We start from the raw sequence: 23,193 nt of genomic DNA, 5'->3' as shown, positions 1-23,193 counted from the left end.
AAAGAGCCCAACAACAAGAAAAGAGTACAACTGCTCTTATCCAATAAGAAGAGTTGGCTTTAGTTCCCAGCACCCATGCATGGCGTCTAACTTGCAACTGCTATAACTCTAGCTACAGGTGATCCCACACTGATCGAACGTCATCTGCTGGCCTCAACAGGCAACTGCCCTCAAGTGCACACACCATGCACGTACATAAATTAAAAATAAATCTGTCAGGCACAGTGGCACACATCTTTAATCCCGAAGCTGGTGGGCAGAGGCGGGTGAATCTCTTCAGTTCAAAGTTAGTCTAGTCTACATAACAAGTGCCAGGCCAGCCACAGCTGTACAGTGAGATCACCAATCTTTAAAAAGATTGGTCCTTCCTTTTGGGGTACAGTGGGAGAATATGAGGGAGGAAGGAAACAATCTGATTTCTGAATTCGCTGGCTCCAAATTCCTGGCAGTACCTCCCTTCTCTTGTCCCTCAATTCTAGTCATTTTGATTGTCTTCTTCCACGTCTTTATATGTGTTTCTATGTGTGTGGGCATGCACACGGAGGTCAGTAGGAGCTCCCTGAGTCACAAAGATGGAGCTCTGGTAGTACAGCTTGGCAGCAAGAGCCTCTGCCCTGTGAGGCATCGTGCCATTGAATTCCTTCTTTAGTCACCTGATGTTCCAACTCACTCCAACACTTACTACGGGAGAACTTGACTTCACTGACCTCTATTCACAAGCAACACCCACCCCTCCATTCTTCACCAGTTACTGTGACACCGTTCTCATCAAATCTCCCCCAGTCTCATCTCTCTCCTCAGTATCATACCCTGTATCTGCTTCATAATGATTAACAGACATTTTTCAAATGATAGTATCATAACTACAAACTCATTAATAACTAGATTGATTTTTTTTTATGACATTAAGAATATAATGACTATTTTCCCTTTGTTTTGTTCAACAGCTGCATAGACAGCTAAATATGCAGCCTACCAACCAATGAACTGTATACATGTACACATATGCGTGTGTATATACTTACACACCCACACACATTTATGTATGTATGTATTTTTTGTTGTGGTGGTTATATTTTGTTTTGTTTTTCAAGACAGGGTTTCTCTGTAGCCTTACTGTTGTGGAACTCGATCTGTAGACCAGGCTGGCCTTAAACTCACAAAGATCTACCCACCTCTATGAGTGCTAGGATTAAAGTCATGGGTCATCACCCCCTAGCTACACACACACACACACACACACACACACACACACACACACACACACACACACACCACATATATATATATATATTAATAATATATATATATATATTAAACCGTGTCTCATGTAGCTCAGACTAGCCTTGATCTTGCTATAAACATAGATGACAGGTTACAAATGTGCTCCACCACACCTCACTACAGAGTTATCCAATTTTTATGCATAGGAGGAAAACTCTCTACCAACTGAGAGATATTAATTATGACATCTACCATGACTTCTGCTATTTGTCATCTAAATGTCCTCATTATGTTTTACAAAGTCAAAACTTACTGTGGACATTATGGGAAAAGAACACGTGATTCCTGAAAATCATTTTTGAAATGTGGCTAGACAAATCCTGAATAAAGCACATAAAATACATGAGCATCTGTCATGTGGGAAGTTGGACAGAGGGATTATAAATATTTCTTATTCCCAGTGACCTTATACTTATGTGTGCTTATTGCCTTTTATATATAGATTTAAATATAATAATAAATTCAGTCAATTATCTGTTTAAAAATGAAATATTTGTGGGCAGTGATGGCACAAGCCTTTAGTCCCAGTACTTGAGAGGCAGAGGCAGGCGGATCTCTGAGCTGGAAACAAACAAACAAAAGAATACTCTCTAGGGCTTTGTTGATAAAAGTGAACTGAGCTTAAAACTCTACCATCTTCTGTTGTCTGGACAATCATTAAGAAATTAAAACAAGCACCTACCACGTATGTACTGAATAAGTATTATTTAATAACACCTTAAAAATAAACCAAAAGAAGATAGCGCCTTTAATCCCAACACTCAGGAGGTTGGAGGATCTCTATGAATTCAAAGCCAGCCTAGGCTACAGAGCAAATTCTAGGTCAGTTAGGGTTACAGAATGAGATCTGCACCGACAAACTTCTACCAAACCTTAGATAACAGGGAGTGGAGCAGGACTGTGGCATTATTGATGATGTGGCTTATAAAGCCCAAAGGATCTAAGTACAATTGGCTAGAGAAGTCCTATGCTACTTGTGAATAGCCACAGAGACAGGTGTAATCTGAGAAACAAGGGACTAATCTAACTTAGGCTCAGTAACAACAAAAACCTAAATGTTCTAAAGAAGCTTGCTGGGCAGATATTTTTAAAAAATGTTATTTTATAGTTCCATTATGACTTACTTAAGATTATTTCTGCTTGAGAAATCTGGTAATTCACTAAAATGATTGAAGTTGGAAAATGGTTAAATAAGCAGGTATTTTAAATGATCTATTATAATAAGAATGAAAAAAACTTTCTTTTCTTAATCTACACTCTTATGACTATAACAAAGGTTTTGTTCTAGGAAAAATGGCTTTTAAATTTTTTTTCTAAATATACAAACAAGCAAACACCCTGTTATGTTCCTCACGCCTGAACCTCTTTCAGTATCTTCAAAAATGAAGAATTTTAAAGTGCCATCATGCTTCATGTAGTCATGTTTTATTATCTGACACAGTAAAGCTCTCCAACTCTTTTTCACAAGCCCTAAACATTAGGAAAGCAAGCAAAATGGGCTTCCTCAAGCAAAGGACCAGCTACAAGAGGAGGTGCCAAGCCAACACACAAGACTATATTCCTATATTCACCAATCAAAACTGTTGTGCTGGGCACCTTCCTTCTTGTTCCCAACTGTGGCCAAAATCCACTACCTTTTGCCTTTAGGCATTATTAGACACACTAAGACACCAGTAGCATGGAAAGGGTGAATCCCATCTTTCACAAAGTTATTCAATTTGTATTCCTAATTACGTATCCTAAGGAGAACCTATTTCCTCTACAATCATATACTTTAGGCACCAAATCTATGTAGTTCCCCCCGCCCCCCATGTACACCTACAATTCAATTCAGACAATAATTATAGGCCGAGATCTTCCCTACTTCGGTTGCCAATTTCAAATTCCAGGTATCATCAACACTTCAGATCAACTGGTAATTAACTAAGGACTCCTACAACCCTGTCCCCAAACTCCAGTAATTCAGTGTAATGGCTCACAAGATATGGGAAACAAGATCATCAGTTTATTTTAGTAACGATTTAAAAGGACAGGGATGAGCAGCCCGATGATACACCCACTGACCCACAGTCCATGTAAACTACTAGTTAAGAGTTTTGTTGTTGTTGTTGTTGTTAATTTTATATGCATAGATGTTTTGTCTGAATATATGTCTATGCACCCCACTAACCTGGAGTTACAGATGGTTATTTGGTGCCATGTGGGCACTGAGAATTAAACCCTGGTCCTCTGAAAGAATAGTGAGTACTCTTAACCACTGAGCCATCCCTCCCGTCCCTAGAGTTGCTTTACTGTTTATTTTATTTTTAAGTTATGTACATGAGTGTTTTCCCTGTTCGTATGTAAGCATACTACATGCATGTCAGGTGTTTGTGGAGGCCAAAAGAGGGCACCAGATCCCCTAGAATTAGAGTGGAGGGTTGGAAGAGAGTACTGGATCCCCTAGAACTGTAGTTAACAGACAGTTATGAGCTGCTACATGGGTGCTCCAAAAGAGCAGCAAGTACCCTTAACTGCTGAGGTATTTTATTAAGAGTCCATAGTAGTTAGTCTCTAGTCTCTTGCCCAATCTTGTGGTCATCAAGTGAGACTAACAACCCACTTTCACAATTGGTGTCTCTGATAACCAGCTTTTATCCTGGAGCTATTGTAGAGGCTTTTCAGCAAACGGGAAACGTTTTCAAAATGCTCAAAACAAGAAGACGAAACCCTTCTACCACTACACAAGGGTTTTGGAAGTTCTACAAACTGGAACTATGTCAAATTTTACAATTAATAAAGATGTTCTACTCAGACATGGTGATGCTCCCATGATTCCAGCATTTGAGATGTGGAGACAGGAAGAGAAGGAACTCAAAGCCAGCCTGTGCTACATGAGATCCTATCTCCAGACTGTTCAACTTGTCCCCCTGCCAATATTTAGGAATCTCCTATCATTCAGGAAATGACACAGGCTTTAGAAGCTCTGTGCCAGAGACCAAATGATAATTTGTTACATCATAATCTGTCAAGAGGCTGTTTTTTACTGACTTAGGAGAGGAAAACTACCCAGGCACGGGGCAATGGCTACATTAAGCATGAAAACTCACCACATAAAGTATTTAGTGTCCCACATAATAAGGAGGGAGATAAAAAAGATAGAGCTTCCAATGTTTTTCTACAAACATATATTTCAAATAATTAGGGGTGCTGAAACCCACATAAAAAACCACATCACAAAAGCTAGGAGGCCGTGTGATGGATGACTAATACATGTAACACAAAATATGCCTGTATCATGTTTGGGTACAGCCAGTTTCTTGACTCCGAACACTTACATCCTTTGCCAAGATGAACAGGCTTCCCATGTTACTTCTTTAAATGTTTTTTTCTGAATTCCACCCTTCTTTTCCTGAAACCCAGAGCACAAGCCTATTAGACCTTCTGGGATTGCCTTACAACCCTCAAAATGCATGCTATTCTCTCCACCAGTGGTGCAAAATCTACTGATTGACCACTAAGTTCATTAACATTGTCCTTAACACCATTCTTTTACTGATTTTTATTTATAGAATTTAATATACTATACTCTTTAGGTTTGATTTGGGGTTTTTAGCTTGTTTGGGTCTTTTGAGACTGAGTTTCCTATATCCCAGGCTGGTCTAGAGTTCAACTTACTATGTAGCAGAGGATAACCCTGAAATCTAGATTTTTTTTCCTGCCTCTACCTCCCAAGTGTTAGGATTATAGACAAAAGCTACTTCAATTAGCTTCAATTTCTTGATTCAGAATTTTGCTTAATTTGGAAACAGATCAGGCTCTATAGCTCAGATTGGCCTGGAACATCCCCTGTCTCGGCCTCTCAAGTAATGTGATCAAAAAAGTGTGTCAAACAGTTTTAGCTTGTTTCTTCTTTTACATATTCTGTTTAGAATCTGTTTATGCCCTTTGTTGCAGGAACTTATTCATAACAGCAGCTTTAAATGTCTCTCTGACATTTGAATCACCTCGGTGTTGCATCTGACGAGTGTCACTGTCCATACAACTTGAAATTTTCTTGGTTCTTTTGCTCCAAGCACTTCTGAACAATATCTCAGACATTCTATTAGGAATGAGAGGCTGGGTTGTGTGCACACCCAGTGCCCAGCCTTGCCTTTTTATCTGAGGCATTCCAATTGAGCCTTCAATGTCCATTATAGTTCCAATGCTCAACATGCCTTCAATGCTTCTGTAGGTCTACACACATGCATACATGGACACACACACACACACACACACACACACACACACACACACACACACAAACGCCAGGCTGAGACTGAAGACTCAGATTTTCATGCACAGCCAAGGAATGAGCTGAACAGCATTTGAAACTTAACCATGCTTTTCAAGTTCCTCTTATCCTGCAATCTTCTAATTATTATTATTTTTTTTTACAACCCCAGTAATTCTTTATCCAACCAGAAAGTCTGAGTTTTATTTTTGGGTATTCCTCAAAAGCTATGCTAAGATGCACAGAAATAGGGAGAAAAGCCCCTCCTGATGTGACATATTCTTCACTTTACAACACTCTAATGGAAAAGAAACGTCAACTCTTGAGATTTACGAGTCTGTCCATCCCTGAGGCTGTCTCTACTACTGCTGCTGCCATAGTACATGAGCTGGCCAGAGCTCGGGGAGTAAAAGTGCTTCCCACATGAGCCTGTCAGCCTGAGTTCAATCACAGAGGAAGGAGAGACCCTACCTACTCTCCAAAGTTGTTCCGGGCTCCACACAAATTCCACGTGCTTGCATAATGTGCACACACAGATAAAATACTAATTTAATTAACTAGAAAAGAAAATAAATAAAAAGGGTGAAATCTCTGCTACCTTTGCAATTCAGCTGATGCTTGCCCACTAGGGCAGTTCCTGACTTCTATGTTCTGACTGCCTGACGTGATCTTCTCAACTGTGAGCAACAGTCACCTGAGGCATCTGCTGGACAGTAGGATGTACACACGTGTGGCAGCACATGCCTACTTAGGATGTAACGCCTGTGGCCAGGTGGAGTTGGTGTAGCGCTCAGGAGGCAGACACAGGTGGATCTCTATGAGCCTGAGGCTAGCGTGGTCCAGTACATGTGTGGCAATACATGCCTATAACCCCAGCACTTGGGAAACAGACAGGAAGATCAAGAGTCTAAGGTCTGACACCAGCCTGAACCACATGAGACACCGTCACCCCCCCCCCCAAAAAAAAACCTATATATACACAAAAGAAGCCAACACACAGAATCCTATCCTCTTCGCCATGGCTAGGACACAAGCCAGTGTAGCCAGCGGCTGATGAATCATCACTGAGCATGTTGAGTTTCCTGCTCAGATCTCACAGAAGCTTGTATGACTTCTGGCCCTGTAACTGTGACGGACTGAGCTCTGGTGATTAGATATGCTACATGAAAGAAGTGACTTCACAGAAAGAGATTATCTTTCCTGAGCTGGCCTCCTAGTAACTTTTCAAAGGGATTCCACAGATGGAATGACTCAGCAGGCTAGAGTTTCTGCTGCTCTCCCAGAAGTCCGAGTTCAGTTCCTACCACCTAAAAAGGGCAGTCCACAATCACCTCTTCCTTGGGTATCTACATTAACATGGAATATACACACTCATGAAAGCATGCAGCCACAGACACAGGCCACAGATGACCGACAGACAGACAGACAGAAAGGCGCGCGCACACACACACACACGCACACACTTACTTACTTACTTAAAATAAGTGCCAGCTATAGTGGTGCACACCCTTAATATCAGCACTTGGAAGGCAGAGGCAGGTGGATCTCTATGAGTTTGAGGCCAGCCTGGTCTACTGAGTTCCAGGACAGTCAAAGCTATGCACTGAGACCCTGGTTTCTAAACCAAACAGACAGAAATAAGAAATGTGGGGAGTGCCCTGTAAATCAGTAGGTACTTTTCTGAAAGACAAAACTTACCAAAAGAAATAGAAAGTTTTACTGCTGTATGGCCTCTTTAACTTGTGACAATGTATGTATGTGTGCAATGCATTGCGAACATGAAATTAAATGTTTAAATTTATATTATATTTATTTTGTACAAGTAACTTGCATGGGTTCAGGGAGTCAAGCTTGTGTCACTGGGCTTGGTGACAAGAGCGGTTACCTGCTGAGACATCTAGCACACCCCAAATTCAATTCTTTTACTTGCCTAAGTTTTAAAGATTAGGTTTTATTATTTTTAATTACATGTATATGTGTGTTGTGCTGTGTGCATGTGAGTGCAGGTGCCTGTGGAGAACAAAGGTGTCTGTTCCCTATGAGCTGCAGGACATGTGATGGCAGCCACTAAATGTAGCGCTGGGAACTGAACTCAAAAGCCCAATCCAAATGTGTTCTTCCTCTGGCTGGCCTGGAACTTGCTATATTGACTAGAATGACCTCCAATTCATACAGATCCTCCTGCCTCTCTCTCTGCCCACCAAGTGTTGGGATTTAAAGCTTGTGCTACCACCACCCAGCTACACCAAATGTCTTAACCAAAGGCCTTTCCACAAAGAATAATCAAGGATCAGATAGTCTAAAGTAAATACTTTCAAACATTTAAACAAGAAAAAATACCAGTCTTACATTAATTTTTTTTTTTTTTTTTTTAAATAGATGAGGCAGGCTCTTGGGGCAGTTCCTTTAAAAGGGTAGCTCACAACTGCCAGTAACTCCAGCTCGAAGGGGTTCAACGCGCTCTTCCAGATTCTTGGAGTACAGGGACACATGTGACATTCACTTACACATATACCCAAAGTTAAAGAACTGAGTGGTGGTGGCACACACCTTTAATCCCAGCACTCTGAGACAGAGGCAGGTGGATCTCTGGGTTCCAGGCCAGCCTGATCTACAGAGCAAGCTCCACAACAGCCAAAGATACAGAGAGAAACCCTACCTGGAAAACAAAGACAAACAATGCCCCCAAGTAAGTCAGACAAGGGAAAGAACTCTCAACTTTATCCATCTGACCCATCTGCCGTCTGTATGGAAATCTATTCGGCCACCCACCTGCACATGCCAGACATACCATTCTACTGAACTCCATCCTGATCCTTTTCATCTTATCTGTGCCAACACTACTCCGATGTTAAAGAAAGACACCACATGAAAGGGAGGTGAGGCTGATGCAGGAGGTTACTTACTGTGCTGCAGTAGAAAACTCCTGCCTGGCCCACTCTCCAAAAGGAGAAATGAGGCCAATATTTCCACAAACAAAAGTGAAAGCCCTAAAATATTGTCTTATAACTGGGACGTGGTTTTTCTTGTGCCGTAGGACTCCAGCCAAAACACTGTCTGTCAGACTTCAAACGTAATCTGTGTCGTGAACACTATGGAGTTCTCCACCTTTCAGATTCAGACTAGAACTACAGCAGAGGTGAACTGAGTGAGACTCTGCTGATCTTGAGGGGTATTGTGCTTCTAAAACCCTCAAGCCAGATGTTTCTAGCAAGTCTCACGTACGTTTATGTGTTTGGGGCTGGAGAGAGCTGGGCCACTAAAGGCTCGGATCATGTTCTCATCTGTGTGTGTGTGTGTGTGTGTGTGTGTGTGTGTGTGTGAGTGTGTGTGAGAGAGAGAGAGAGAGAGAGAGAGAGAGAGAGAGAGAGAGAGAGAAATAGAGACAGAGAGAGAGAGATGTGATATATCTTGTCATTCATGTACATTTATCTCCTCTTGGCTATTTCTCCAGAAAAACCCTTGGTAAATTGGCACACTATCATCTCCTCTGTTTATATCAGACATCCCAGTCAAGTGGTTCATTCAGGAAAGAAAAGGCTGGGAATGGTGTAAAGTGGCGGCTTTGTTTGTCTTTCACTTTTCATTAACACAATATTAGAGCACCCAACATATCAACATCAGTAGGAAATTACGTCATTATTTCACTTAACTCACTATACGATCCCATGAGGTGGGAGGAAAAAGAGAACCAAAGAAACAAGGTGATAGGCAGGCAGGGTAGCACACATTGAGTAGCATGTTATCAAGCACATTTCTTCTCTACAAAGAATCCAGCTCTACAGCTGATAGAATATGACAAAAGCTGCTGACCTAAAATACTAATGACTCAGTCTGCCACTAACAAAGAGAAATATAAGGCCTCATTAATCTTCTGGATGAAGAAACCGAATAGAAGGAAAATGCTGTTACTACAGAATAATACTATAGAAACACAAGAGAAGCAATGGACCAGCAAGATGGCTTAGCAGGCGGTGGAGTCAGTGGCCACACAGTGATCTCCAGGACCTACGTGGTGGAAGGGCAGAACCCATGTCTGCCACCTGTCCTCTGACTTCACATGCATGCACATGTATGCACAAAATGAATAAATAAAAGGAAATAAAGAATTGGTCAGTGATGGGGAGCTTGCCTCTCATGTGCAGGGTACTGGGGACAATTCCCAACAGAGTTTAAAAAATATATACCAAAACAAAGAAACTATTGAATTCTCTTTGCAAGTCAGACATGGTAGCCCACAGGCAGAGCACAAGGATGCAGCCCCCTCTGTGCCCAGCGATATTACACGTCTGCAGAGAAATAACTAGAGAAAGCATGCACACAGATAAGATATAAAATATACATAATGTCCCACAGGACCTAAAGGTAGATTTGACTATACAAACAGCCCACACTTCTTTCCAGGGTCTCGTGTAACCCAGGCTGGTTAAAGTCTTGATCCTCCACCTCCTAAGTGCTGGGCTTATAGACTCATAACACCACACTCTAACACTGTGCTTGATTTCTGCTTTTCATACTGAAATCCTTAAAGAACTCTACTGAATATTTACAAATTCACAGGAATGGCTAAGATGTCTTCAAAGGTGAGTAAAACAAATGACTGAATGTTTGTTCATTAACAATGTTGTAATTTAAGAAAAGCAGTGGACAAGAGAAAGACAACATGCAACAGGGTTCAAGCAGAGGGGTTTTTTATTAAGGAGAGGGATCATAATAAAAAGGGGAAAGGAAGCCAGGAAGTCGTGGTGCATGCCTTTAATCCCAGCACTTGGGAGGCAGAAGCAGGTGGATCTTTTGAGAGTTCGAGACCAGCCTAGTCTACAAAAGCAAGTTCCAGGACAGGCCTCTAAAACTACACATAGAAATCATGTCTCAAAAACAAAAGGGGGGGGGGAGAGGGAGGACCAGCCTCCGGACACAGGAGCAGCAGGAGAGAGAAGGAAAGGGGAGGGGAGAGAGAGATGGGGGGGGGGTTGGGGCGGAGAAGAGGAGATAGAAGATAGGCAGGGCCCTTTTAAAAAGGGAACATAGTGAATGTGCACCGGTGGCTCTTAGTGACTGGAGCTGAGAACCTATCCTGTCAGAACCCCAAGGACAGGACAGTACAGGTACCTGAATACTAACAATGACACACAACAAAAAAAGAAACACAACCCAAACGTGCCTGCTGCCCATCCCATTTTTAATGTATCAGCTTAAACACAGAGGATACTGATGTGACTTGTTGAGTTAGATTCCCTCCTGATGGCAATAAGTGACAAGAAATAATGAACAATCTTGTTTCTCTATCATATCTGTACTTTCATACTATGATGTAAAAGTCACGACATACATTTTACAAAAGTTTTACTTATTATTTGTGTACACATGCATGTGTGTATTTGCATGTGTGCACATGCACATGTTCATATATGTATCTATGTGAATTAAAGTACATCACACGTACACAGGAATGCATGGAGGTCAGATGAGGGTATTCCATAATGTAGAACGGGAGTTAGAGACAGTTGTTAGTTGCTATGTGGGTGCTGAAGACTGAACCTGGGTCCTCTGCAAGAGCAGTTAAGCACTGACACTGATCCATCTCTCTGATCCTGTGATACACTTTTTTAAATTTGAAAACATAATAAAGGCACGGTATGGTGGCATGCACAGGTAAGAGGCAGAAAGATTAGGAGTCCAAGGTCATCTTTACTACAAGAGGGAATTTGAAGCTGGTCTGAGCTATATGAAAGCCTGAAGAAAGAAGGAAGGAGGGAGAGAGGGAGGGAAGGAGGGAGGGGAGGAGAGAGAAGGAGAAGGAGAGAAGAAGGAAAGAGGAAAAGGAAGAGAGAGAAGGAGAGAAGGGGTAAGGGAGGGACGGAGAGTAGAAAAAAGAAATAAAGAAAACATAATGAAGAAAAACATATCATTAAAAAGAAAATAGGCAAGTTGCAAATGAGCCAGAAATACCAAGTTTAAAAAGAAAAACAATTTAGCTGAGAACAAGATGAAGCCCTTATTTTAACACCATCTGTAAGCTGCACACATTTGAGATTTACTTCTAACACACAGACACAACACACATGCTTGCTCCATGTGACTATCTGAGTGAGGCTGTCTGCATACAAGCTCCTTTCTGCCAATTCAGGCTTTAAGGAGAGAATTTCCTGTGACACACAAAGAACACCAGGCTTTCTGGCAGATCTCTATTAGTCAAGTACTCCTTAAAACTAAAATGCACAGTGGTTCATGCCTGCAGAGGCAGGAGCATCAAGAAGTTCAAGACTAGCCTCAGCTACACAGATAGAAAAAAAAAGAAGACTCAATAGTTTTATAACAAGCTGCTACACTATTCCACAGTTGGTGGGTATGACTGAAAGCACAGAACTCACGGATTGTACAAGTAAAGGCATGGGGACGGCCTTAACAAGCACTCACTTTCACGGCTTCTTCTGTGTTAAGCTTATTTCCTTTCACCAAGACAATTTGGAAAGGGTTGTTGTTGTCCCAGACATGCTGTAAAATAACAAAATAAAGAGAGGCTTTTTCAGTGAGAGGAATAAATATGGCTTGATAGCTGTGGTGGCTCGTCATATGTCAACTTGACCCAAGCTACAGTCGGCTGAGAAAAGGGAACCTCAGTTCAGAAATTACTCTATAAGATCTGGCTGTAAGAGCCTGTGGTGCAGTTTCTAGATTGATGTAAGTAGGGCCCAGCCCATTGTGGGTGGTCCTACCCCTGGGCTTGTGGTCCTGGAGTCTACAGAAAAGCAGGCTGAGCCAGCCATGGAGAGTAAGCCAGTGAGCAGCACCTCTCCATGGCCTCTGCATCAGCTCCTGCCTCCAGATTCCTACCCTCTGAGTTTCTGCCATGGCTTCTCCCAGTGAATTTTTGACTCAGAAGATATAGGCCAAATAAACCCTTTCCTCCCCACATTGCTTTTAGTTATGGCATTTCACCACAGCAATGGTAACCCTAAGATAGGCACTAGTCATAGAAGACTTTCAATTTTCACATAGGGCAAATTTATGAAAACAGAGCTTTGACCTAACAATTAGAAATCATAAATACTGCCAGATGAGGTAGTTCACACCTTTCATCTCAGCACTCCAGAGGCAGGTGAATCTCTAAGTTTGAGGCCAGCCTGGTCTAGAAAGTGAATTCTTGGATAGCCAGGGCTACACACAAAAACCCTATCTCACACACTGCCCCCCCAAAAACATAAGTATCGAATTGAATTAAACATTATAACTATTAGCACTTGTTTTAATGAAGTGAGGGAGAGAAGTAGGCAGATGTACTAGCTCACATCTGAAATTCCAGCACACAGGAAGCTGAGGCAGGATTGCCATGGGCCTAAACTAATAACTTCCATGCCGACCTGAGTCCACTGTAAAACATTGTTTCAATCCCACACTCACCCCAAAACAGTTTTAATAGGTTAAACTGATGCACTTAGGAAGCTGAAGCAAGATTGTCACAAGTCAGGGGACAGAGCTACAAGCAAGACTCTGTCTGGAGAAGAGAAACAAAACCTATATATACTGGCTATTCAAATATTTCAGGCCCTGTGCCTCAAGTTGATAAAGTGTAAGTATAAAGTCTGATCTGCTAGTATTATATTTGGTGTGGGAACACTCCGAGTGCCATGCAGAAGAAAGCCCTTTTCAAGTGAAGGGCAACAAACTTTTGGCAGATGCGATTTTCACAGAAGGAGAAGTGAGCAAAGGAAAAGAGTTTGAGAGAGCAAGCTGGAAATTGAAGACCACGTGGCTTTGGGGTTACCAAAGGGTGAGACGAAGGATCTTACAGAAATAACTCGAGTTTTCTTTGGTGGTAAAGGAAGAGGAAGGTTGGATGAGTTCCGGTTTATGGCAGCCTCTATGGCAATCATTTCTTGCTCATACATCTTCTTGATCTTGCAACACTCCACAAGGATGAAATGGGGCAGGGTCCTATTCATTACACAGTTCCGGATATACTGCAGTAGCAAAAGAGACATATCTGTCAGGCAAACAGTAAAAACAACAAAGGAAATTAATCTGAACACTATACTAAATGTATAGTAGAGGTATGTTACACAATTCAGTATCAAGATTATAATCATCAAATCACAAGACAGGAGGCTGAAGATGGCTCAGTGATTACTGGCTGCTTGTCCTAGGGACCTAGATTGGATTCCCAGCACCCACCTAGCGGTTCACAACTGTAACTACAGGTCCAGGGACCCCTGCACCCACTTCTGTGCACACTGAATGCAAAAGGTACACATCCATACACATGAACAAAACACCCATACATACAAAATAAAAGTAATTTTAAAAACATTACAACACAAGCGCCAATGACATGGAACACCCCACATGAAACAGCTACTGTTAATTGAGCACATAGGAACCAAGAGAGATGCAGACATTATGGTTCCACTTCACAGTTCATGGCCATGATGAGAACCAGAAAGGGTTAACTCATACACCTGTACCTTAAAACCCAAATATAAATCTATTTCTCTGGTGCCCAGGTCACACTTTGGCCAATTAGCAACTGAAAGAATCTTTTCTTTTTAAAATGTATTATCATTCTGTGTGCATCTATAATGTATGTGAGTGGGTTTGCATACCATGGCCCACATACAGAGATCAGAGGACAACTCTGTGGGGTCTTTTCTCTCTTTCCACATTTATATGAGTTCCTGGGCTAGAACTCAGGTCCTGAGCATTACTCAGCAACCACCTTTGCCTGCTGAGCCATCTTGCTGTTCCTTTAAAAAGAGAATTTTGACTTTTTCTACAAGACACTTACAAGTATCAATTTAACAAATACTTTTTTTTACTTCCTCCAGAATATATCACTTAAATCATGTTTGCATAAAGGAACAGTAAAACATAAAAGTACAGCTATGTTGTAACAAACTGTGTTAGGAATTCATAATGCTATAAGAAAATACTAAACACTGACGTAATCCACAAGCAGAGTGCAAACACATAGTCATGCGTTCACATGTACAATCACTTTGCTCAAAGCAAACATAACTAGGGAAAAAAGACAAACACTTGCCCCAACTTTAGTAATGATAACTTAGGAGCAGTATTTAAAACATTTTAGTATTCTGCAAAGCTTTCTGTAGGTTCTAAACATTCAGTCAGCCACAGACACTTCCTGAAAGATGAGGAAGTTAGAGGCACCATGTATACTGTTCTTATCAAGGGTCAGTCAAAACACATACCTGGAACTGAATTAGTGGATGTTCTCCGAATACATACTCCACTCTCCCGCTGACTTGTAACACACAGTCATAGGGGCTAACTTCATCTTCCTTTCCGTGAATAGTCAAGCGTTTCTGGATTGCCAATTCATTTATTTTTATAGGAGTCAAATTAGGAGACACTTGAAAACTAAATACATCCTAAAAAGACAGAAGGCAGGGAAAGGCTACATTTTATGCTTGTCTAAGGATCACAATTGTGATCAAAGTTTGTAACAATATGTACAATGATAATGCATGTGTGCAGACACCCTTTGTGGTTTATAGTCCAGTAAATTGTTCTGTATGCTAAACAGGTACACATAAACTTTTTTTTTTTCTGACAATCTGCAAGGCATGTTTCTGTATTCTGAGTGTCACAGCTAACAAGGTAAAAATTAGCATTTAGCTAAAGCTGCTTTGCATGGTTATGATGTTGTTTAAACATCATAATCATTTGTTTTGTTTCAAAGAAAAAAGGCCCACACCAAAAATTCATTTACATGGATAGTGTTCTGTTAATTATTACAAAACCTGGGGCTAAGGTATAGCTCAGCAGCAGCCTACTCTCCTAGGATGATGGCCTGGTTGTTTTTGGTCGTTTATTTTATTTTGTTTTCAGTTTTGGACACACAGTATCTCTATGTAGTCCTGACTGTCTTGAATCTAGCTCTGTAGCCCAGGCTGGCCCTGAATGAACTCAAGAGATTCAACTGCTTCTGTCTCTATAATTAAAAGGTGTGCATATCAGTAAGCCATGGCCTGATTCCAGCTTGGGGGAGGGGGGAGGGAGAAAGGGTGGGGGGAAGAGGGGAGAGAGAGAGAGAGAGAAAGAGAGAGAGAGAGGGAGGGAGGGAGGGAGGGAGGGAGGGAGGGAGGGAGGGAGGGAGGGAGGGAGGGAGGGGATATATGCTACCGAGGGTTGAACCTATGGCCATATGAATACTAAATAAATGCCAACCAAAACAACAGGGGTTAGAGCTATATAGTTCAAGTGTTTGCCTGGCAAGCATGAAGCCACTCAAACCTCAGTGATTCATAAACCAGGCTAGCATGTACACCTGTAATGCCTTTATTAGAGACAAGGAGATAGGGAGAGTAAAAGTTAAGGGCCATACATGACACCTGCCTTGGGGGTGGGGGGTGGGAGATCATGTTGACTAGGCTTTTACTTTTTCTCTCCTGTTTAAAGTATCTGGATATGGTTCAGCAATTAGGAGCACTGGCTGCTCTTCCAGAGAAGCTGGGTTCAATTCCCAGCATCACATAGCTTGTCTTTAACTGCAGTTCTGGGGTATCCAACGTCCTCTTCTGGCTTTTGTGGACAGCAGGCATGCATGTAGTATACATAGGCAAAACACTCATACACACACAACAAAGTTAAAATAATAGCTCTTAATTTTTTTCATTATTTCAGAACTGTTCAGTTTGACAATTCATTTCTATACTATTAAAACTTATTAAAAATGCTTGTACAAAGGTTGATTTTTTTTTAAAAAAGACAGTAATTATAAACTAAGGTCATTGACTCTACAAGGTCTTTTGGTTTTGTAGTAGTGCTTTCTAAGCAAGAATTGTTTCTAAGAATGGAGCAACAGTCAGGAAAAATCAGAGACTAATTATAAAATCATAATAATCACTACCTGGCTATTTTCAAAATGCACAGCCACGATCAGCTTCCCTCCATACAGTTTATCTTCCAGGTTCTCCAGGACAGATGGCTCATGCTCTGGTGGGTACGTGTGCTTCAGCCAGTCGATCCAAGACAACCCCACTAGGGACTGAATCTTGTCCTCACTGAATTTGCGCATTTTTCTTCTAAATTCATTCACTTCAGGATCCTTCAAGGCATCAAATTCATGAAGACCTAAAGAACACAAAATACCTTCAATACAAACTAACTTGGATATTTGTCTTTTATCAAGCAGGCAAAAACAAGTCTCCTGTATAAAATGCACATGCTGTTGGGCATGGAGGCACACCTGTAATACTGGTAAAATTTGGGGGTGGAGGCAGGATAGCTGCTACACGTTTCAGGGTACCAGGGCCACAGAGTAAGCATGCATACACTCTCGAAAGTGGAAATATAGAGTAAAAAATGAAATTCATAATACACAATTTAAAACCACATGATAAATGGACCATTAGATTTTCCTGGATGGTCTTACACCTGCCAAAACAATACATTATTGTAAATTACCTGTGAATGACCTATAATTTTAGTAGAAACATTCAAACTCCCAGAAGCCACATATGCCCCAGAATGATTATGAATGTATCCCAACCCCCCAAAAAAAATGGGGGGGAGGCGCTTCTGCATGGTTCTTGACCATGAACTCTGTAGGTGATAACATCATGTCACGTACAATGGGAGTTTTAGAGTGCACTGTTAATATTCTTCTATTGATAGATAATATTGATGGATACTATAAGGGAGGAAACAGAAATGAGTGCCCAGTAACAAAAAACAAAATCTTTACTACGAACTATGTCTATGTAATCCACCTTTTTTTGTGGGACTTGGGGATATAGGGGAATGTTTGAGAGAGGATTTTACCACAGGGTCAGGCAATCCTCAAGCCTCGACTAAGGGTAAATTCCTGGATGGGCTACCACACCCAGCTCTAAAATAAATGCCTTTTAAATGTCTCTGAATTGTCTGCCTGTCTTTCTGCAGACATCAACCTCATCCTAGCCCTCAGCATCTCTCCTTCAGGGGACTATCACAACCTTTTCACGAATTGCTTTCCTGAAGCCTTTTAAATTAAAAGTTACATAAGTTTACTGGATTGCTGAAAGGGTACCCACACAGGCATGCATGCATGAGCACACATGCGCACACAAAATCAGAAGACAGTTTGTGGGAGCTGGTCTCTCCTACTACCACGTGGGTACCAGGAAACCAACCTTAGGTTGTGAGCGTAGTGCTCAATGGGTGCTCACTAAGCAGCCTTGCCAGCCTCCCACTTGAAGGCCTAGCCTCTCCAATCTTACAGTCTGAACAAGCTTTCTTAAATTGATCATGTTGCTTCCTATTTAACTTCTCTCAACAGGACCAAGTTTGCGTACAGCACCTACACTGGGGGGCAGGGGCCTCACAACTACCTGTACCTTGAGCTCCAGAAAACCGGACACTCTCTCTTTTAACCTCCAATGGCTCCTGCATGCCATACACATACACAAACACAGAATTAAAGATTAAAAATACACTTCTTTTTAATTTCCCAGGAAGCAGAAATAAGACCAGGCAGGGGCCAAGCCATTAACTGGGCCAAGAAGGTGAACTCCCGAGGACTAAGACAGTACTCCAGTCCTCAGCTCTAGCCAACAGACCTCTGGAATGTCACTACCCTCTTTGGAAAGGTTTTGTGTGAATGTTTATCTTTTGCCCATTCTCTTGAAGTATCAGGGGAAGAAAATTCCAGCTCAACCAAGATAAAATGAATCCTGCCGCACCGATGAACATCCCAGGTGAGTTTGCTCCACTGAACTTACATGTGGGACTTAAGGAGCAATAGCAGATTTCGCATCTTCCATGTCTTTCAGGCTCAGACACGGCACTCAATCTGAGGGGGTAATGGTGGGGCTACTGGTTTTGGAGCTATCCTTAAAGATCCATTACAAAGTGAGGTCTGCGGAACAGAAACTGTCCATTGTAGCGCATGCTGCCAGCTGCTCATGAATGAGAGGCTGCATCTGGTGACAGCCTTTGTTAAAATGACACAAGAAAAGGAAGTGTGAGGAGGAGGGTTCCCAAGAGCTTCTTAGGAAATCCAACTTTTCTGGGTGATTTTCCCTGCTGTGAGCTACTGTGTACGTAAATAGTCTTTGGCTCTTTCAACAACCATTTGATAAGTCTTGTTATCTTTCGAGAGGCCATTTTTCAGATTCCATTCCCTTTTGCTCACCTTTCCTATAACCCCCTTCGCCTGCAAAAACTCTTCCCCAGCACTGACTGACAACTGTTTAGAATTACACTCTCACAGCAGCCCTCCTCGACTCACCAGTGTACTTAAGACAACATCTTGTGACTAGACAGTCTATTTACTGCATTCTAGTTGTCTGCTTACAGATCTATACAGGTCCAGACAGCACAACTGTAGTTCCAAGTATGAAGATTGGACACACACACTATTGACCTCGTAATAATTTCTTCCTTAACATGTCCGTGTGACGGTTTATGCACTAATTAGACTAGACTAGGCAGCCAACAAACCCCATGATCCTCCTGTCCCTGCCTCTTGAGTGCTGGGAGTACAAGCATTTGCTGAGTATTTTGTTGTTTGTTTGTTTGTTTAAACAGAGTCTCACTATGTAGTCCTGGCAGTTCTGGAACTTGCTATGTAGACCAGGCTGACCTCAAACTCACATCCTTCAATGCCTCTGTATCCCAGTGCTGGGATTAAAGGTGTTCCCCACAATACCTGGTCTATCTAAGTATCTAAGTATAAATACTAAGTATCACTGCATGAATTTTGAGAACCACCACAAAAATCTTCCAAAAAATAAAATCTGGGGGCCAGCGGGATGCTTGCTGCCAAGGCTGATGACCTGAATTTGACTCCTCCTGTAGCCCACAAGACAGAAGGTGATAATGAACCCCCAAAACTTGTTCTCTGGCCTCTACATGTGCAAAGACAAGCACACACATAAATATATGCAAATAAAAGTTTTATGAAATTTTGGAGCAAGTGAGTTGGCTGAGTGGGTGAAAGAATTTGCGGCACAAGATGAATGTTGTGGGTTCGATTCCCCGAACTCACAGAGGAAGGAGGGAAGCAACTGACTACTCACTCCACATGTGCACTGTGCATGTAAGAACCCACACACTTACAACACAAGAAAAACTTAACACTGTAAAAATTACCGGCTATGGCTAATAAGCATAGTGGCATACTTGTGAGGCAAATGCAGGTGGATTTCTGAGTCTAAGAACAACCAGCAAGCATGTTTTACATAGTAAGTTCCAGCTTTCTGCAGCAAGAAGGATATAGAGACTGTCATTTTTTTTATTCCTATTATTATTATATAAATGGGGAGAAAGGCAAATGTCTGTAATCTGAGCAATTTAAAAGGTAAAGGTAGGGTTATCTCAAATAAAGAACAGCAATGCCTAGATAGGCAGGTTCCAGGTCAGCTTGAGCCACAGCAAGACCTGTCTCAAAAACAAAACTATTCTGCATGCTACCAAAAAGGAGAACAGCAAATACAGACTCAGCTACAAGCCCTTCGACTTACAATTATGTCCAGCTTACAAAGCAAGCTATGACAATGGTAAGCATAAAGTTTGTAGATAATCAACCAGTATCTGATTTGATTTAAGGCACCCTCCATGAGATGGATCGCAAACCTGATACTGTTTGGGTGACCAGGCCTAGACCTAGAACTAGACAGTCCAGGGACCTAGAGGAAAACCAAATACTACTCTTCTACCAAAGGACATAGCATTAAAATGACTCCTAATTTATAGTCTGCTATACTCATAGATCAGTGCCTTATCCAGCCATCATCAGAGAATCTTCCTCCTGCAGCAGATGGGAACAGACAATATGCAGCAGAGAGGAAGAAACCTTGGAACACTCAGCCCTAAACAGGCTCCTTCCATCCAATCCCTTCCCTCAGGGCTCAGAGAACCCTGCAGAAAATAGTAGTGTAAGAGTGTACAAGTCAGAGGGGATAGAGGATGCCAAGGAAACAAGGCATGACATATGAACTCACAGAGACTGAGGCAGCATGCACAGGGCTTGCTCAGGTCTGCACCCAATGGGGACCAAATGGGAGAAGTAGACACATGCCACCACCCCAAACACAGAGCCATTGCCAACTGTTAACGACTTGCAAATGAAAAAATAATTTTCTAAGCCAGGCGGTGATGGCATACGCCTTTATTCCCAGCACTCAGGAGGCAATCTTTGTGCGTTCTTGACCAGCCTGGTATACACAGTAAATTCCAGGACAGCCTCCAAAGCTACACAGAGAAACCCTTTCTCAAAAAACAAATGAAAACCTTAGTTTTCTACAAGGAAGTCTCGCCAGAGAGAAACACACTACTTTTAAGGGTAGGCTCCACACCCAGCTGTAAACGGACAACACAAAACAAATTGGAAGGCCTTTTTATTAAGACTTCCACGTCCTCTGTGTGTATTTTATGGGACCCTGTGGATGGGAGCATGTGTCTCTGTATTTATATGTGCTGTTTGTGCTTTCTTTATTCCCTCTGTGTGTTTTATCCTATTCCAATCGGTTTGTTATATATTTTATTGCTATCCTTTAGATGCCTTTTTTGTGGCTTTGGATGGGAAGGGAGGGGTGGGAAGGAACTGTGAGGAGTGAAGGGCATAATTAGAATATATTGTATGAAAAAATGTACTTTTAATAAAATATAATTCATTCTTAAATACTTTTAAAAATATAAAAATTAGTAAGAGTTTGGGGCTGTAGAATGACTTAGAAATAAGGAACTTGCCTAGCATTCATGGGGCTTTGGATTTGATTGTCCAGACTACCACTGACAGGAAAAACAAGTGCCATTAATAACTTAGGTTGAGTAATTTAAATTTAAAATTAATTTTCTACACACCTTCTCCTTGGGAAATGATAGCAAATAGTGCATGATGTATAGACAAATATTATATTCAAAAAGCATGAGAAAACAGTTTGGTCACACTACATACTGCCAGGCAAGCTGGCAAGTGACCAGTTACAGTCAACATTAGTGAGTGAGTGTGGCGATGGGGCTCAATCAAGCCAAGAGTTGGAGACAGCCTAGGCAAGATACTTAACCCAGTCCCAAAGGAAACAAAACCCCCATCCCTGGTAAGGGGAGGGTCATTGTGTGATGAAGCTAGGGACTGATCCCAGCAGGGCCTGACTCATCTCAAGTCAGCGTTCTCCCATTGGGCTACATTCACAGCTCTCTTCTGAAATGTTTATTCTGAGACAAGCTCTCACCAAGCCAGCCTTAAGGCTTCAACTTGTGATCTTCCTTCCCTGGCCTCTCAAGCACCTGTGATTACAACCCTCCGAAACCAGACCCAGCTCAAAAACTCTCTTCAGACTGCATACACCCGGCCTGGCTGTGATTCCATCACAGGGCGCTGTAGAGAACAACCAAGCAGAGCGTGCACTTTCACGGGAGGGGGCAGACCGCACAATAATTGTTTAGAATAAACTGTAAAGAAAATGTCAAGCACATCACCCTAGAGGAAACAGTATTTTTAGCCTGCTCAGGGCAGTTCTGCTGTAAAAGTTCTATTGTTTTCTTTGGACAGAGAAGGCAGTAACCTTGTTCCTGAAGTTAAACTGAAGTAATTGTTTATTGTTTTCTCAGGAGGCATGACCTCACCCAGCCCTGGATCCAGTCGTTATGGACAGAGCAGCCACTGCATACACCGGACTCCTTAGGTACAAAAGTGAGGACTCATTCTAAAACACAGACTTCCCACACAAAAATACCTTTCAGCATTTGAGCTTAGGTAACTGTCAGATCTGCTAAAATGTACAAAACAGCCAAGAACATGTAAACTGCTTAACTGTGCCATAATCACTGTTTATATCTTGGTCAACCTGTGGAGCACATTACACAAAACACAGATGCAATAAACTGTAAGACGCTGCATGAGATGTAGCATTGATTGCTTTATGCTGCAGTAGGGTAATGGCTGCCAAATGGGAAGATAACATCCAGCTCAGTCACACTGTAGATAAGCCCTAAAGTCATGTTTTAGTGAATATATCCTATGTAATATTTGTACTTCCTAAATTTGGTGAACTTAGTGGAGGCTAATCCGTATCTGAGATTAAAATGACCATAAGAGTAATCTAAGTTTGGCCAACAGGATGGCTTAGTGAGTAAAGATGCTGCTCAAGGCTGAAGATCTGAGTCCGATCACATGCACACATGCAGAGAGTGTTAAGCAATCACCCAGACAGGTAAATAAATGAGTTTTAAAACTTGGGGTGCTAGGTAAGCACCTTACTGAGTTATTCTCCCACCAAGAAAAGCTAAAATAAAGGGGATGGTACTGTGTTATGCTACTGTAGTAAATCTTGCCAAAGCAGGCAGTCAAATGCAGCTCCAGGGGAGTATCTGATTTGGGATTAATCTTCCAGGCCCTAGCCTCAGTAACCCTGTTTAGTTCCTAAATTGGATCAGCACTTTCTCTAAAGTACATTAAATCTTGTCTGCTAAGACTTCTATAGCACAAGAGTTAATTACTCTATGCTAACATTCTCCCAGAATTTCTTTTTTGGGGGGGGGGGTGCGACATGGTCTAATATAGCCTTTGGCTAATCTTAACTTGCCATGTAGCTGGGGATGACTTAGAACCCCTGATCCTTCCAGGATGGTCATCCTGCCCAGGGCCCAAGGATTCGTGAATCCTAGGCAAGCTTCTACCAAACAAGTTACATCTCCAGTCCCCTGAATTT

The 23,193-nt window shown here is 41.8% G+C and overlaps 1 protein-coding gene across 1 annotated transcript in view; it reads right to left on the bottom strand.

Annotated features, from left to right (window-relative positions):
* Positions 1 to 23,193, bottom strand: part of Pik3cb (phosphatidylinositol-4,5-bisphosphate 3-kinase catalytic subunit beta) — a 75,259-nt gene that overhangs the window by 33,985 nt on the left and 18,081 nt on the right. Inside the window, exons 4-7 of the mRNA XM_051206482.1 lie at positions 16,407 to 16,630; positions 14,746 to 14,925; positions 13,330 to 13,500; positions 11,957 to 12,034 (exon numbers count right to left, since the gene is read on the bottom strand). Coding sequence (XP_051062439.1) covers positions 11,957 to 12,034; positions 13,330 to 13,500; positions 14,746 to 14,925; positions 16,407 to 16,630 — 653 coding nt within the window. The remainder of the gene's footprint in view (positions 1 to 11,956; positions 12,035 to 13,329; positions 13,501 to 14,745; positions 14,926 to 16,406; positions 16,631 to 23,193) is intronic.

Source organism: Phodopus roborovskii, unplaced genomic scaffold (genome assembly GCF_943737965.1).
Source record: "Phodopus roborovskii unplaced genomic scaffold, PHOROB, whole genome shotgun sequence".
Lineage (NCBI taxonomy): Eukaryota > Metazoa > Chordata > Mammalia > Rodentia > Cricetidae > Phodopus > Phodopus roborovskii.
This window is presented reverse-complemented; position numbering and strand designations above follow the sequence as displayed.